The following is an 18,392-nucleotide window of genomic DNA, read 5'->3' as shown; positions in this document are numbered from 1 at the left end:
TATTAATTTATTATCCACGAGAGAATGTTTTGGTTTTTTTGGGAATACCGAAGTCCAAGAGATCCCAGCAACCTGAACGTGCTCGCTGCGCTAGCATTTTAGAGGTTGCTTTTTTCATTTAAATTTACCTTGACAAAGAGATCTCCAGAATTATTATAATAAAAACAAAACAGGCTTGCTGAATTTGCCAAAATCAGTCTTATCTTAGCAAATACTAGCCCCGCCCACCCACCCTCTATTTTCTTAGAGCATATGACGTTCGCCAAAATCAGTCTAATCTGAGCAAGTACTAGCCCCGCCCGCCCGCCCGTGTTTTCTCCGAGGATATGTCAATTGCCAAAATCAGTCCTATCTTAGCAAGTACTAGCCCCGCCCACCCGCCCTCTATTTTCTCAGAGGATATGACGTCCGCCAAAGTCAGTCTTATCTGAGCAAGTACTAGCCCCGCCCGCCCGCCCCTATTTTCTCAGAGAATATGGCATTTGCCAAAATAAGACCTACTTAGCAAGTAACTAGCAAGTTTTATCCTTTGAGAAAATAAAGGGCGGGTGGGCGGGGTTAGTACTTGCTAAGATAAAACTTATTTTGGCCGATGACATATCCTCGGAGAAAATAGGGGGCGGGTGGGTGGGGCTATTATTTGGTAAGATAAGACTGATTTTGGCAAATGACATATCATCAGAGGAAATCGGGGTGGGTGGGCGGGCCAAGTACTTGTTAAGATAAAACTGATTTTGTCCCTGTTAATCTTGTAAAAACTTGTGAAATTTAAAGGTGTTAAATTGCAAAATTCCATAGTAACGAGTTAAATTCCGAAAACTACCCGAAATGTGCAAAATATCATGATTTTTTACTTCTGAGTTAACATTGCATGCGAGTGCAGCGAGCACATTTAAGTGTTATTTAAAATTATCTGTCGGTGCCCCTGGTAAGCTAAATTATTAATTTATTGTCCATGACAGAATTTTTTAATGTTTAAAAAGCGGCCAATTTAGAAAATATTTGTGAATACCAAACTCCAAGAGATCCCAGCAACTTGAACGTGCTCGCTGCGCTCGCATTTTAGGGGTTGATTTTTTCATTTAAATTTCCCTTGACAAGGAGATCTCCAGAATTATTATACTAAAAACTAAACAGGCTTGCTGAATTTGCCAAAATCGGTCTTATCTTAGCAAGTACTAGCCCCGCCCACCCGCCCTATATTTTTTTAGAGAATATAACGTTCGCCAAAATCAGTCTTATCTGAGCAAGTACTAGCCCCGCCCGCCCACCCGTGTTTTATCGTATTATCTGTCAATTGCCAAAATCAGTCTTATCATAGCAAGTTCTAGCCCCGCCCACCCGCCCTCTATTTTCTCAGAGGATATGACGTCCGCCAAAGTCAGTCTTATCTGAGCAAGTACTAGCCCCACCCGCCCGCCCCTATTTTCTCAGAGGATATGGCATTTGCCAAAATAAGACCTACTTCGCAAGTACTAGCAAGTTTTACCCTTTGAGAAAATAAAGGGCGGGTGGGCGGGGCTAGTACTTGCTAAGATAAGACTTATTTTGGCAGATGACATATCCTTGGAGAAAATAGGGGGCGGGTGGGTGGGGCTATTATTTGGTGAGATAAGACTGATTTTGGCAAATGACATATCATCAGGGGAAATCGGGGTGGGTGGACGGACCAAGTACTTGTTAAGATAAAACTGATTTTGTCCCTATTAATCTTGTAAAAACTTGTGAAATTCAAAGGAGTTAAATTGCAAATTTCCATAGTGACGAGTTAAATTCCTAAATCTACCCGAAATGTGCAAAATATCATGAGTTTTTACTTGTGAGTTATCATTGCATTCATATTTTTAGATTTGCTTATACAAGACTCAAAAAAACTACATTCAGAATGCGAGCGCAGCGAGCACTTTTGTGTTATTTAAAATTATTCGTCGGTGTCCCTGAGACGCTAAATTATTATCCATGACAGATTTTTTTTCAGTTTAGAAAATGGTGATTTTTTGAATTTTGAAAATATTTGTGAATACTAAAGCCGAGAGATTCCAGCAACCTGCACGTGCTCGCTGCGCTCGAATTTTGAAGGTTGATTTTTTCATTTCAATTTAACTTCACAGGAAGATCTCGAGAATTATTATAATAAAAACTAAACAGCATTGCTGATCGATTCGTAAATGTTTTTAAGCAACTAAATTAATTATTTATTAAATCTACTTTCAAAATGCGAGCGTAGCGAGCACATTTAAATGTTATATAAAATTATTCTTTGTTGTTCCCGGGAAGCTAAATTATTAATTTATTATCCATGAGAGAATTTTTTGGTGTTTAAAGAACCGCGAATTTAGAAAATATTTGGGAATACCAAAGTCCAAGAGATCCCAGCAACCTGAACGTGCTCGCTGCGCTCGCATTTTAGAGGTTGATTTTTTCATTTAAATTTACCTTGACAAGGAGATCTCCAAAATTATTATAATAAAAACTAAACAGCTTTGGTGACCATTCATTCGTAAATGTTTTTAAGCCACCCAATTAATATTGGGTTAAAGGGTATATCAAGCACTAGGTCCGCCCACCCACTCTCTATTTTCTATTTCTATTTTTTTATTTTATGACGTTCGCCAAAATCAGTCTTATCTGAGCAAGTCCTAGCCCCGCCCGCCCGCCCTTTTTTTCTCGGAGGATATGTGATGTGCCAAAATCAGTCCTATCTTAGTAAGTACTAGCCCCGCCCACCCACCCTCTATTTTCTCAGAGGATATGACGTCCGCCAAAGTCAGTCTTATCTGAGCAAGTACTAGCCCCGCCCGCCCGCCCCTATTTTCTCAGAGAATATGGCATTTGCCAAAATAAGACCTACTTAGTAAGTACTAGCAAGTTTTACCCTTTGAGAAAATAAAGAGCGGGTGGGCGGGGCTAGTACTTGCTAAGATAAGACTTATTTTGGCAGATGACATATCCTCGGAGAAAATAGGGGGCGGGTGGGTGGGGCCATTATTTGGTAAGATAAGACTGACTTTGGCAAATGACATATCATCAGAGGAAGTCGGGGTGGGTGGGCGGGCCAAGTACTTGTTACGATAAAACGGATTTTGCCCCCATTAATCTTGTAAAAACTTGTGAAATTTAAAGGTGTTAAATTGCACATTTCCATAGTAACGAGTTAAATTCCTAAATCTACCCGAAATGTACAAAATATCATGAGTTTTTACTTGTGATTTATCATTACATTCATATTTGTTAGATTTGCTTACTTAAATCCACATTTAGAGTGTGAGTGCAGCGAGCACATTTAGGTGTTATTTAAAATTATTCTTTGCTGTCGCAAGGAAGCTAAATTATTAATTTATTATCCTTGAGAGAATTTTTTAGTGTTTAAAAAGGGCGAATTTAGAAAATATTTGTGAAGTACTAGCCCCGCCCACCCACCCTCTATTTTCTTAAAACATATGACGTTCGCCAAAATTAGTCTTATCTGAGCAAGTACTAGCCCCGCCCGCCCACCCGTGTTTTGTCGTAGGATATGTCAATTGCCAAAATCAGTCTTATCTTAGCAAGTTCTAGCCCCACCCACCCGCCCTCTATTTTCTCAAAGGATATGACGTCCGCCAAAGTCAGTCTTATCTGAGCAAGTACTAGCCCCGCCCGCCCGCCCCTTTTTTCTCAGAGGATATGACATTTCCCAAAATAAGACCTACTTAAAAATTACTGACATATCCTCTAAGAAAATAAAGGGCGGGTGGGCGGGGCTAGTACTTGCTAACATAAGTCTTATTTTGGCAGATGACATATCCTCGGAGAAAATAGGGGGCGGGTGCGTGGGGCTAATACTTGGTAAGATAAGACTGATTTTGGCAAATGATACATCATCTGAGGAAATCGGGGGTGGGTGGGCGGACCAAGTACTTGTTAAAATAAAACTGATTTTGCCCCTATTAAGCTTCGTTGAGATTCTTTCTTAAACAGTTCTGTGAAACTAAAGTGTAAAAAATCGCTTAGGATACGAGCGCAGCGAGCATGTGTAGGTGTTATAAAAAATAATTCAGTGTTGCGTCTGAAAAGCTAAACTATTAACAAAAAAATGTATACAAGATTGCAGAATTTGCAGAGCACATGGTTTTTGAAATTTCAAAATCATAATGTAAAATATTGTTATATAATAATGACTTTTTTTCCCAAAAATGTGGATGCCAAAACTCAGCACGGGTTCATGAATCACACGTTATTTTATAAAATTTAATTGCAAAATTGTAACATGAGGTCATCATTTTTTCGAGATGTCATAAGAACCAAAATTTTGGTAATGTTAATTGTAGAAATAACGTCATCCTGTCGTCTTTGGGGATATTTCTAATGGACATTAAAATTTGACAACGGAAACGGGAGACCGATTTTTTCTCACTCTAGGAACGATGAAACCTCGAGAAAACACAAAAGTAGCCAGTCGACCAATGGACTCGATTACAATACTTAGCTTACGCCAGTATATAAAAAATTTGTTGAAGATTATTTCACTCGAACTTCCCTCGCCTGTGAAGTAATAGGTGTTCAATTGAAACATCATTCGGAGCAGACGGTGGAATTGCAATAGTTATATATATGACAGAAAAAGTTAAAATGTAAGGTTATGTTAACTGTGACTGATTTTTCGAAATTATATATACATAAAAGTTAATATAAAGATCTGTACGTATTATTAAAGTAAATGTCAAAAAGCATTGAAGGTTCAAATGTTTTCCTTTACAAAATTTTGTGATGATGTCATCAATATTTTTACAAGGTAACCTATGTCAATTTGGTATTGTAAATTGACTCATTCATTAATTTTTTGTCACCCTGTATAAGCAATAAGAAAAATTTGAATGCAATGATAAATCGCAGGTATATTTATAGATTTCTTCTATACAATTTTGACTTGACGTCATCAGTTTTTTAGCTGCATAAACAAATATATTTAGATCGAAAATTTACCATACTTACAACACGAATTCATAAACCACAAACATAAGATACGAGAATAACGTTCTGAGTGTACACAACATCTATATGGTGATAAAAAAGACTAAAGCTGGACAGAATTCCATTAATTAATACTCGAACTTGACGCTTTTATCGCCTTTATATAATCCTTATAGAGCACGATTACCTACCTTATGTTAGTGTTGTTACCGGTTTTTAAATAGGTGGCGAAAGCCAATTTTCCATCCTTACTTAAAAATCATCTCTAAAACCTATACAGTGTCAGGTTTGTGGGCGGGTTATTTTAAGCCCGTTTTTAGCTTTGGGTAAAGGCGTAGGCATATTTATGTATCGATTATGTATTTAAATTGTAATGTAAGAGGATATATCTTCCTATGGATCTTGGAAGGAGGATAGAATGTTTCTAAATGGTCAAAATTTGATCCTTGCTAATAATTTATTAAGTCGATAAATAAATATAGATATAATTTCTGGTGCTAGCGAGAAATGTAAAAAAAAATTGACATACTTTTCCTTAATTAAGTGGCAATGATTACTTTTCTAGTCCACCATATTTTATAAGATTGTTTTATAATATGTGTCAAAACAAACTCATTCTATAACTACCTGTATATAATTAGTAAAGTAAAAACTTACCGTACTACGACAAACTTACGACTGCCGTTTCGTCGATGATTATTCCAACTGGCGTCTTAAAACGCACCCAGTCCGCCGTCCCTCTATTCTCTCAACTTCTGTGGTTCATCGAGGGGTGAAACTCTCCGGATAGAAGATCTCACCCCAGGCGCAGCGACTTCACCCCACGGAAGAGTTATATCGATCTCTTGTCTTACCCAGAGCACTGATAGGGTTACCCCACGGTTTTTTTCGCCTCTACTTTGTATTAAGAATGCTCGAATCTCCCCACAGGAAAAAAATCGGGGGTGGGCGAGCCGCGCCGATCAATAATAAAACGCAATTATATTTTTATAAACGAACATTTTAATAATAAAATAGTTATTGACATGAAATTACACTTTGTAATTACACCAATTTACATCGATCAAGTGATCACATTGGTTCGGGGTGGGGGATAATTTTAACACCATTTAAAAGAGAAAAAGTACAATAACGCGTCACTGTGGAGGTGACTGGTAATCCTGAAACATTTGTACTCGGTTTTGAGGTAGTTGTTTCGTACAAAGTGGCGACGACGGGTCGCCGGCACTTTGTACATCACAATTTTCTGACTATTGTATTTACATATATCAACTATATATAGGAATCTAATAAAAATCAGTCTTGTTCAGTTACATGGAAATAGATTCGTTTCTTCTTTAGGTACTAAGAGGTAGACAATTGTACCACCATGGATCGTGATGTACAGCACGCGACAAAAGCGTCGAGTGGTGTACAGTCACTTGTAAAATAATGACACATTATCGAACGCGGCACGTCGATCGATCTATGTACAATTCGAAGTACGGCGTTCGAGCACAAGCAACAAGAAGAATTGACATCTCACATTTATCCAACTAAAAAAAAAAGTATAAAAATATTAATTGGTAACCCTGTTCGATTTTATACAAAAACTTAAAAAACTAATCAGACCCGTATTGCTTAAAACAACAAAATGGCACAAATATATCTGTTACAACTCAAACGGTACGATACGCACCCTACACACAATTGAACCGGGTTGACATATTGCAAGTCAGTGAATTATTTATCTTTAACAATAAAAATCTTTATAACAATTATTACGAAAATACAGCCACTTTTATTACGATTAATTATTTTATAATAAATAAACCAACCACACGCAGTTTTACATTCAATTCGATATGTTTAGGCTATGTACAGAAAATATTCACATGCTTTTCGTGGATTTTTTTTTTAATATACTTCACATGGTATCGAAAAGAACGACAAAAATATTAAAACAGTGCACAGGGCCGAGGGACGTATCGGTTTACTAGGGATAACAACCCTTGCATATTTATAAACCCGTTTCGGACATGATATGGCCTTTCTGGTATCGATTTCGGACGGCGAGACGATTCCCACGAGGGAAGGCCAGTTTTGAGACACCCTGTGTGCAATCAGAGCGATGCAGTTATATAAGCGTTAAAAATAGAAAGCGTCGAAATGTCAGTCGATGCAAAAAAATTATATTACCACCGGTTACGTAATTTGTAAATTTATAAAAATATTTTTTTTTACTTTTTTATGACTAGTTTGACAATACCACTGCAAGTAATGAATGATATACTAAAGTCTACAGAGTGGTGAATTTTTCATTTCTCACTATTGCATTCAATGTACTGGCATTAATTTAGACTTGTTATTACATATACTTATGTCAAAATTTGAGGTGTAAAAAATTTTTTCGAAAATTATCAAAATTTGTAATTCTTTCTAAATACTTCTGAAATTACTGAAAATATTAAAATTCGCGTATTTTTAATGACCATAACATACTTCAAGTTTTGAAATTTAATCGATTTTATATTTTTACGAATCCCAATAGTAAGAAATAACAAATGCCCCACCCTGTATAGCATCAACCATCAATTTTAAAACTGCACCATTTGTAATGGATACTAAAAACCACAAATGGGTATATACAGGGTGAATCAATAAGCGTGAGCTCTATTAGATTTAAAGGTGCTTTTTGCTGCACAAAAAATGCCTACTTACACTCATACATCGCAGGAGGTCGACAGAAAATAATTAGATGCATTATTAAAATACAGATGTTTTTTCTAATCGACACCCTGTATATTAAACCACAATATATGTTTAACTATACATAAAATTTTGCAACATATGTAGATGTTAAAAATCACTTTGCTGTAATTTTTTGTGAACCTTGACATCGACAATATATGCCAAAAAGAAATGGAAATTCAAAAATAAAATACCTATGATTGGATAGCCTCCGAAGGGACCAATCAAACATTTAGAACACTCTGTGTAAACGTGCGATCTTATTGATTCACCTTGTATATATATGTACAGGGTGTTTATTAAACATGTGGCAAAAATTCAAGATCGTATTCATTTGATTATTTAAGTTTTTTTGTCCTTGAATAATTTTAAAAAAGACGCTTTGTTTCGAAGATACGGGGTGATAAAAATAAAGTAAAACTACGGTGTACTGCGCATATGAATATCGCTGGATTGGTCGAGGTGGACCTCAGTTATGATCCGCTTCTTCCCGAGATTTAAATTCGTTGGATTTTGATTTATCGGGCCATTTGAAAACATTAGTGTACACTATTCTAATGGAAAATTTAATAAAACATGTTTTTTTTTTTCGAAAAACTTTATCGTCTGTATCTTCGAAACAAAGCGTCTTTCCGAAAATCGTCCAAGGACAAGAAAAATTAAAACAACCCAAGGAATAACGCCCTGAATTTTTGCTGCATTTTTGGTGAACATCCTGTATATTTGGGACGTCACTAAGAGCGCGTACTCGATCTCAATAATTATTGAAAATAGAAAAAACGCATATACTTGGTAAAGTTATGTGGTTACTTGAGTAGCATATACCAAAATTATTTATAACTGTACAGAGTGTTCTGTTTTTGAAGCACAACACACAATTTAGTTTTTTTAAACAGAACACCTAGATATTTTATATGATTTCGTTAGCCTCTTACTAAACTTTATAACTAGTTTATTTATAGCTTATTTTTGCAATTCAGGTGCCACGTTATTCCAAATTTCTTGAATTTTTTTAACACTGCAAGAGTCCACAAAAAAATTACAATTCGGTTATTTTTAAAATGAGTGTTCCAATATTTTGTGGAGAAATAAATCAAGGTTCTTGTTTTGTTGTGGCATAAATAAAATTCTTATTGTACAGAGTGTTTATAAAAAAATCTATAATGTTACCATTTTCAAATATCGATATTTCAGTTTTCTTTTATAAATAGAACAGTCTGTATTTTACTACTGTATCTTATTCTTTTTTTCATTTTTCGTTTTTTTTTAGAATTTTCCACTATCAGATATTCAGAATTTTCAGATATCCATCACCGGATGTTTCTTTTTTTTTTTTGAAAAAAACAAAATATCGATATTTGAACACTGTAATATTTTACCCTTACATTGCTAAAAAAATTCATGAAAATTCTTAGGAACGTCGCATCGCAATTTCAAAAATAAACTATAGTTATACAGCCGAAAACAAGCCAAGGAGAATACGTAAAGATATATGGGTGTTGTTTTAAAAAAACTAACACTCTGTATAGTCAAAAATAATTGTATTGTATGTTAATTAAGACATCGTACAACTTTTGCCTTAACTTTTTCTTCTAATAATAATTTATGAGATATCAAAAAACGTACACTTAGTGACTCACCGTGTATATAAATCAATTGAAAAAATCATCCAGTTGGCCTTGATTTTTTGTAAACATTGTGAAGCATGTCTACAATAAACTTAAAATTTAATCGTTGACAGCTAACAATGTGGAAATGTCAATTATACAACACAACAGTATGGATTAATAAAACACATGCGTTTTTCGCTACATTTTTTTCTATCAAAGGGGAACGCCAAATTGATGACTTTTTTAATTGAACACACGTTATCAATCAATGCCAAAAAATCAACCTTGGTCAACATTATTTGTCTTCACCGTGTATATATTACATCGATGGAATGACAGATATATTTTAATTTTGGAAAAAAAAGTTTGAAATCATATTTGGCTAAAAAAATACCCCAAAAGATAATTTAAAAACTTTTTGAATAATTTATGCCAGAATACTCTTATAGGTGTTTCGTATTTTTTTTTTTTTTTAGAGAGTATATTTTGAGTTTGGAAATTTGTAGAAATGATTATTTGAAACGAGAACGCTGTAGATATTTCCCAGTGTTCGAACCATTCCCAAACGAAATAATCCGACTTTCCGTTAACTCCCGATAAAGCCAGATCATGTGTACGTCACCCCAAAGCTCGAACGTATCGAATTTCTTAAAAATCGTGCCTCAAAACTAGTCTTGCCGAATGACGAACACCACATTGAATGAAAACAGGATATTGAAAAAAATCCACAAAGGGAAGTTAATTTGGAAAGAGCCCTCCAACCCAAAAACATGTTCCTTAAAGTTCTACTTCGAACCATAGTTGTGAAAATTGAACCCACAACGTCCAAAAACCTTCATCTCGCCGCCTGACCGTCAATAAATTTAACAGCGACCTTGCAAATTGTATGCAAATGGACCGTTGTCAGGTAGAAGGAAGTACCAGTTTTGCGTAATTTCTTTGAACTCAGCTAAAATTATTATTTACAACCGCGGCTCTGCACTATAACAAAACAGGGTGAGAGCTATTGTCGAGGAACTTGCATACCCAACTGTACAAAACATATACAAAGCAACTAAAGAACTAAAAAATCCCTGAAACGGCGAATTACCTCTGCGAGTAGACTAGGAGTGGCGGCCTTGGAGGAAGATCGTCGTCGACTCGTGCGGGTCGAAGTCCTCCTCGTCCTCCTCCCGCGAGCTCGGCGAGCGCGACAGCGGCGACTCCCCGCTGCTGTGGGAGTGCAGGCCCGTGGTCATGGAGAGGTCCTCCGGCTCCGTCTGCTCCGGCAGCGAGACGTGCAGCGGTAGCGTGACCAGCGGCACCGACGGCGGGTGGAGCGCGCGCCGCCGCCGCGGCTCGTCCTCCGGCTCCGACTCCGGCGTGGACTCCTCCTCCGGCGCGCCGCACTTGTGGTGCAGCAGGTGGTGCCGGCGGCGGAAGCGGCAGCGGCAGCGCTCGCACTCGAACGGCTTCTCGTTGGTGTGGATGAGCAAGTGCGCCTTCAGCTGGTTGGAGTCGGAGAACTTGGCCGAGCAGTGGTCGCAGGCGTAGGGCCGCTCGCCGGTGTGCACCCGCAGGTGCCGCCGCAGGTTGGCCACCTGGACGAACTGGCGGTCGCAGTGGTCGCAGCGGTAGGGCCGCTCGCCGGTGTGCAGGCGCATGTGCGTCTTGAGGTGGTGGTCGCGGGTGAACTTCTTGTGGCACTCCTGGCACTCGAAGGGCTTCTCGCCCGTGTGGGTGCGCTCGTGGTTCTGCAGCACGTGCTTGTACCCGAAGGAGCGGTTGCAGATCTGGCACGTGAAGGGCCGGTCCCGGCTGGAGGCCTTGTCGCCGGTGGGCGGCGACACGCTGGAGGTGGGCGACGGGAGCTCCTCGTCGGGTTTCCAGGCTTTCCGCTTCGCGGGCCGGACGGGGTCGGAGCTGCTGCTGCTGACGATGTTGTTGTTGTTGAGCTTCCGGGATTTCAGGGCGCTACCGATGGGGTCGCTGCTGGGGGGCGACGGGGGCGAGTTGGCCTGCCAGGGGAGGGACGGGAGGCCGGTGTGGAAGAAAGCGGGGTTCGCGGATAAAGAAAGTCGGGAGGCGGCCATGGCCATGAGGAGGTGCGACGGGGTGAAGAGGGCCGGGTACGAGACGGAGGATATGGGGGCGGGCTCGTCGGAGTCCACCGTGGTCAGCATATCTGGAAACAAACAAGTTTTGCTCAACAAGTTATCAAATCAAAATTTACTATTTGTCTAAGAAACGACATACTGACCACATTCATCTCCTTCAAAATACTGATGACGTCATTTCAAAATTTCTGTTATTTCCTTTAAAATCACTTTGGTTTATATAGCTTACACATTTGTACAATTTTGGGCCTCCAATTTTGTAGTACATATACGCTAAATATTGTATCACTCAAAATTTTATTTTGTTGTTTAATTCAACTGGATTCCCGACTTTTTTTATAGCATGTACTGTATTTTCGGAACAGACTGCATAATTTGTGGAACAAATCCAAAAACAGTCACTCTTATTTTTTATAAATTTTATAAAAATAAAATAAATCAAGTTTGAGTCAAAAACCAAGTCCACACAAGTGTGAACAATGTAAAATATATTTAAGCAAATAACCAACAAGGAATAATAAAAAAGATATAAGAAAGACATTCTCAATTTTTCAGTACATATTTCGATATGTATGTTTATATTTCGAAAGAATTCGACTATCAGCACGTTCAGATTACAAGCATCATCGATTAAAAGAAACTGAAATTTGATTGATTTTGTCTCAACCCAGAAGAAAGGACTGATTAATTAATTAACGACGCACTCACATTTTTTCCCAAAAACACTCATAAGAATTCGCCAAAATTGTAAGATGACGGACAAATTTTATTAACGATTTACTATGCTCCATATTAAGAAAAAAAGGCAAAATGAAGCCCCGCCCACCCACCCTATCTCTATTGTGATGATTTTTCTTATTCGTCGTGGGCCAAGAAGGCGGAGTTTAACTGCAAAATCCTATTATTTCTCGACAAGAAATTACCATGTAAGACGTGTTTTTGAGTATCAAGAATAAAAAAATAATCACAATTGAGATAGGGTGGGTGGGCGGGGTTTATAAATCGCCCAGAAAATTATTAATAAAACTGCTACTTAATTAATTTTTCAAAATTAAACCCCCGAAATGTTCGTTTTCAACACTCGGTTCCGCCTCGGGTGAGAATTACATTCCAGGACTCAACTTTTCTTCAAAATGTATATCAGTCAAAATTGATGTGAAAGAAATATTTAGAATACTTCTTTTTAAACAAGATCTGTCATCTTTGGCATATTTTTTAACTCTCGGCTTCGCCTCGGGTAAGAATTACGTCCTAGATCTCCACTTTTCTCAAAACTTATAACACTCAAAATTGATATGAGATGAAAATCTTGAATACTGAATCCGTGGTATATTTTTCAATTCTCGACCTCGCCTCGTGTATAAAAACAGCGGCGACTGTACCATTGTAATGATAACCCGAAATCGTCGAGAAAACTATTAATGAAACTGTTACTTTATATTTTCTATATTGAACGCCCTCTGTGTGCATTTCTATTTCCAAAGCTTGGCCCCGCCTCGGGTAAGAATTATATTATTTATCTCAAATTAATTCATTCGATTTAGATATGTTTTGAGTTTCTTGTTGTCAAATTAAGTCTACGCATATTAAGAAAAAAAGGCAAAGAATACTATGTATATTAAGAAAACAAAAGGCAAAATATAAGCCCGCCCACCCGCCCTGTCTCGATTCTGATGATTTTTTTATTGGTCGTAAGCCAAGGGGTGAAGCTTAATTGTAAAATCGATATTTCCCTATACAAATTTACCATTTTAAACATAATTTAAGTTTCTTGTTGTGAAAAGATGACTACACATATTTAGAAAAAAAAACAAAATATAAGCCCCGCCCACCCACCCTGTCTCAATTGTGATGATTTTTTTTATTCGTCGTGCGCCAAGAAGGCGGAGCTTAACTGCAAAATCGTATTTCTCTACGAGAGATTAAAAACATGGTATATTAAGAAAAAAATAGAGCCGAAGATTAAGCCCCACCCATACTCACCCCGACCTCAATTCTCAATTGTGATAAATTTTTCATTCGTTGTCAGATCGAGGGGCGGTGCTTAATTGAAGATCCATATGTCTCTACAAGAATTTACCATTTTAAACATGCTTTAAATTTCTTGTTCTGAAAAGACGACTACGTATAGTAAGAAAAAAGACAAAATATTAAAAGAAAGACAGAAAGGGAAGAAGAACTGGAATGAAAGATAAAATATTTAATGAGGACGAGAACGAGAAATAAGCAAGAATAATGATAAGAGAGGAAGGGAGACAGACGCAATTAAGAACGAGAATGAGACAGCGAATAAGAATGAGAACTGGTATAAAAATGAACAAGAATAAGAACGAGAACGAGAGTGGAACCAGCAAGGAAAGCCAAAATGAGAGAAACAGAGAATTGGATTGGGAATGAGAGTGAGAGAAACTGAACAAGAATGAAGATGATACTGAAACCAAGAGTGAAATCCAGAGTGAGATCGAGAGTAAGAGACAGAAAGAATGAACGAGAAATGAAAACTGAAACGAAACCCAGAATAATGAGGATTATAAAGAGAGAATGAAAAACAAAATGGGAACTAGAATTAAAATAAAACGAGTATGAGAACGAGAATTAGCACCACGATCAAAGCAAAATAGGAATAAAAATGAGAAACAAAACGGGAACGAGAGGCACGAGAATGAAAACAAAGATGGGCAAGAAAGGCATAAAGGAAAGAAGAACTGGAATGAAAGCTAAAATGAAAACGCAAGTGGAAAAGACTTAGAGAACGAAGTTAGAACGACGAAAACGAAATGAAAACAAAAAAGAATACAAGGTATAACAGGAACAAATACTAGAATGAAAAAAAAGTGACGACAAAAACGGGTTAGAAGAAAAATAGAACGAGAATGAGAATGAAAACGAATAAAAGAAGGAAAGTCAGAAAGGATACAAAAATTGGAGTAGAGCGGGAATGAAAACGAAAAAGAAAATGGAAGAAAGAGTTAGATTATTAGCACGTTCAGATTACAAGCATCAGCAGTTAAAAGAAAATGAAATTTGAGCCTCCTCAGCATAGAAAAAAGGACTAATTAATTAATTAACCACACTCGGTTTTTTTTCCGAAAAGCACTAATAAATTTAAAGAACAACGGCAAAATTGTAAGACAACAGACAAATTTTAACGATTTACCATAGTTCTAATAACCTTAAAATATTTTGCAAAGTTGTATTGTAAAATTTTGTTATACGTTCTTTTATAAAATTTAATGAATATTTCGGCAGAATTTTAAGATGACGTGATCATTTTTCGGGGAGGCAATAAACGAATCAATTTTAATTAACGCTTTATCATGCTAAAGTGTCAAATACAATTGTGATTTTTTTTTTTTAATTTGGATGTCTAAAGTAAAGACTCACACATATTTATAAACCACATGTGCATGAGTAGCTTATTTTATAAAATTTAAATAATATTTACTAATAAAATTTTGGAAATGACGTCATTCTATTATTGGTGGGGGTGATTAGCCAAATTTTGGTTAGCGTTTTACCATATACACAATATTCATAATACACATGTAAAATTTAGTCTCGGAAATTATTTGTTTAATAAAAATCCGGACAGACAAACAGACGGAAACGGGAGATATTTTTTTTTTGTCTTCTAGAGATTATAAAACGTCCAGAAAACATAAAAGTAACCAACCTTCCAATGGGCTATGTTATAATACTTTCTTAGTTTACGTTCAGGACGTAAAAAATAAAATACGCAAAATTAAATTTTCAAATGTAGCTAAGAAATTGGATTTGTAAGAGAATTTTCGTTTTACAGTAGGTGTTCAAGGAGCTCGCCATTTATTTCGTCATAATAATGAGCTCAAAAGTACGAAAACATAAGTTTCCCATTTCCGTTTGTCTGTCTGCCTGTCTGTCTGCCATCTGTTGCCTGTGTTAGTTTTTATTTGGATTTTATTTCAGATATTATACAAAAATCGAATGCAATGAAGTCTTGCAAACGTTTTAAAATTATCGTAGGCATTATAAATCGTTGACCAAAATGTATCTGTTCATCCCCTCCGAAAAAATTCATGACGTCATCTGAAACTTTTACCGAATAAATCGTTTTTACTAATATAGGATGACTCAAAAAAATAAGGAATGAACCAGTCCATTTTATTAATAAAATGACCCCATTTTCCTCAAAATTGTATAAATTTAGACCAATTTTTTAATAAAACCAGAAGGTGCTCGCTGCGCTCGCATTCTTGAATTTCTTTTTTTAAATAATGCGTCTCATAAGAACATTTACGAATTGTAGATATATTTGAGTTTCTTTTATAAAGTGTTAAAAAAATAATGAATTGTTATTACCTTAAACAAATTCTGCGTTCTTTTAATTAAAACAAATGTTAAATTTAAAGGATCAATATTAAAGTAGAAAAAATCATTTTCTGGTGAAATTTCACGACACGGCAGCGTTTTGATGAGTGTCATAATATAGAAAACGAAATAAATTTAAGCTTAAATAAAACTCACGAACTTTATAAAATAGAATTCCTGTCTAACTTTTTTGATACAATTTTTTTGCAATTTATTCAGCGGCTCTAATTAAAAATCCATACCAAGCACTACTCCTTCCTAATATAATTTTAATTTCTCAAGTTGCAGCCCCGAATCTACTCCAGCCACCTCGTTGCTCTCGCAACGGACCTTCGCTATTTATCTGCCCATCCTAACGAGTATTTATGTAACTTTTCCGTTAAATAATCCGATCTGACGCTCGCTTTTTCACCGTTAATAAGACGCCGTAATGAATCGTCAGGACGAGGACTCCTCCCAAAGTCGTCCTGATAAGAAGCGCAAGCGCGAGCCATTATCCTTTGCCATTATCTCCTCCCCATTCCTTCATTAGTAGCGTCTACCGTTCTTAACCCTTCCCTCTCCGTCTTGATGTAATACTGATTTTCTGCGAGGGTTATTAGAAAACTTCCCTCGCTCCAAATTAAATTTTTGGGATTGCGGAGGAGTCGATTTTAATATCTAACATAAATCGGGGCATTTTTAAAAGTGAATGTGTGATCGTTATGGCGGTCGTTAATAATGTATTAGAAAAAATGTGTAACAAATAACGGAAATGTTCGAGGTTTGAGGCGAAGAAGTGGAATTACTATGTTGAGTTAGGTCAAGGATTTGGAAAGGACGAACTATAAATAATTATTAGTTGGCGTAGTGTAAATAGATATGGTATCAGTGTTGACGCTGACGATTAATTCCTTGGGTTAAACTGATTTGTTATTAATATTAATATATACAGAATGATTGATTTAATTTTTATTAACACTTATTTATTTTAATATTTATTGATTTTTTTGTTTTGTGGTTTTACCACAACATTAGTAGCAACAACTGACTCATAGTTGAAGAAAATGTGTCACATGTATTAGAAAAATGTGTAACAGGTTGCTTCCAGTGAAAGCAACAGTTTAGAAATTATGAGTATCATTTGATTATGCTGTGTTTGTAAAACATACTACAAAGTATTATTAACACCATTTAAATGCGGCCTGTATGATTCAATATTGATGAATCTTTCACAAACACCCAGTATAGTGCAATATTTACACACAGGAAATTGAAATTCATGACATCGAAGATATTTACATAAGAAAAATTAAATTGTTCAAGCAGTATGTATTACGCAAATATAAACAGTACAATATCGTGAATATTTAAAAAAAATATATGCAGTGATCCCAAAAATTAAAATAATTATTGACATTAGAATATTTAGATAGTAACGAGGACACCCTGTATATATTTATGTTTCTTCAACAGAATTAGAATAAACAGTCATAATGTTCTCAATATTTTTCTCGATGTTAATTTCGAAATATATTATATACATTTATATTTCTTGACGATATCTCTAAATAATATAATGAAAAATATAAATACATATGATGAAATAAACAAGCTCCACGCTAGTTACTCAGAACAAACGAGACATAAATAACAATAACAAATATCAGCAACTGTATTTTTCGTGTTCCTTGAGTATTTTTTTTACTCTTTGCTTAAATTACTCATTTTGCAGGCAACATGATTGCATCCTGCAAGCCTCATGCCCAAAAACCCGTGTACTTTTTAAACCCACGGTTTTTTTTTTTAAATCTTCCTCATCAAGCCGGCGCTTTCCATAAATTACTCTTTTTGCATGCAACATGGTTTCGTCCTGCAAGCTCATTAAGCCGTCAAAAAGCGCCGATTTTTTAAATCTAGCCCTCGCATCTCTCCCTCTCCCATCTATCAATATCCGCCAAATTTCCGCGAAATTCATCATCCCCGCCCCCTTACCTCTTTTCGGGGTAGTTTCTTGCAACAGCGGCATCGTCTTCGGGCACTGTCTTCACACCGACTGTTCAATGTCCATCACGTACGCCACTGTCACTTTCTTTTCGACTTCGTCTGTCATGTGAAATGTCTGTTACGATCGTATGTGCCAGAGTTGTGTACAGATCCGTACCGCAGGCCAAACAGTTGCTTACTGAATGTAAAAATTCTGCACGCACGAGGGTTGACCTAACCTAGCCTAACGTAACGCATTTACCCCCTCCTTGACGGGTGGAGGGGGCGAGTTCGCCGGGAGTGGGGAGAAGTGGAGCATCCCTCTGATAAGGAAGTACGGAGTGGCCGGGGGCTAACAAATTCACTAGGGTTTATGGTTTATTGGCGATGGTGTTTCGGGTGGGCTGCAGATTTTGCACTTGTGTGGAGGTGGCCATAAATCATGACGGGGAGGGGAGGGGTGGTTAAATGAAGCGTCTTTATGTACAAAAAAATAACAATAGTTGGCGAGCGACATCCCAGAAATGTCATAATTTATGACAGTAGTGCTCATAATTTCTATTTCGGACTTTTTATATTTTTTGATTATTTATTTAATTTAGAAATTATGAAGCATTAAATATGGTTAATTAATTTATCCCCGTCAGGATGCTGATGACGTTATCCCTCAAAATTATCAAATACACTTTCGTTG

General features: G+C 36.7%; 1 protein-coding gene across 1 annotated transcript; it reads right to left on the bottom strand.

Moving 5' to 3' along the window:
• Window positions 1-9,322: 9,322 nt before the first annotated feature.
• On the bottom strand, window positions 9,323-17,867 carry LOC135124770 (protein krueppel-like). Its single transcript, XM_064049988.1, has 2 exons — window positions 17,708-17,867; window positions 9,323-11,454 (listed from the first exon to the last, which is right to left on the bottom strand). The coding sequence occupies exons 1-2, from the start codon at window positions 17,739-17,741 to the stop codon at window positions 10,394-10,396; spliced, it is 1,095 nt and encodes a 364-aa protein (XP_063906058.1). The 5' UTR covers window positions 17,742-17,867; the 3' UTR covers window positions 9,323-10,393.
• Between the last annotated feature and the right edge of the window lie 525 nt (window positions 17,868-18,392).

The sequence above is a fragment of the Zophobas morio genome, unplaced genomic scaffold (assembly GCF_036711695.1).
Source record: "Zophobas morio isolate AGI-343-1 ecotype UQ-CSIRO unplaced genomic scaffold, CSIRO_AGI_Zmor_V1 ptg000008l, whole genome shotgun sequence".
In the NCBI taxonomy this organism is placed as follows: domain Eukaryota; kingdom Metazoa; phylum Arthropoda; class Insecta; order Coleoptera; family Tenebrionidae; genus Zophobas; species Zophobas morio.
This window is presented reverse-complemented; position numbering and strand designations above follow the sequence as displayed.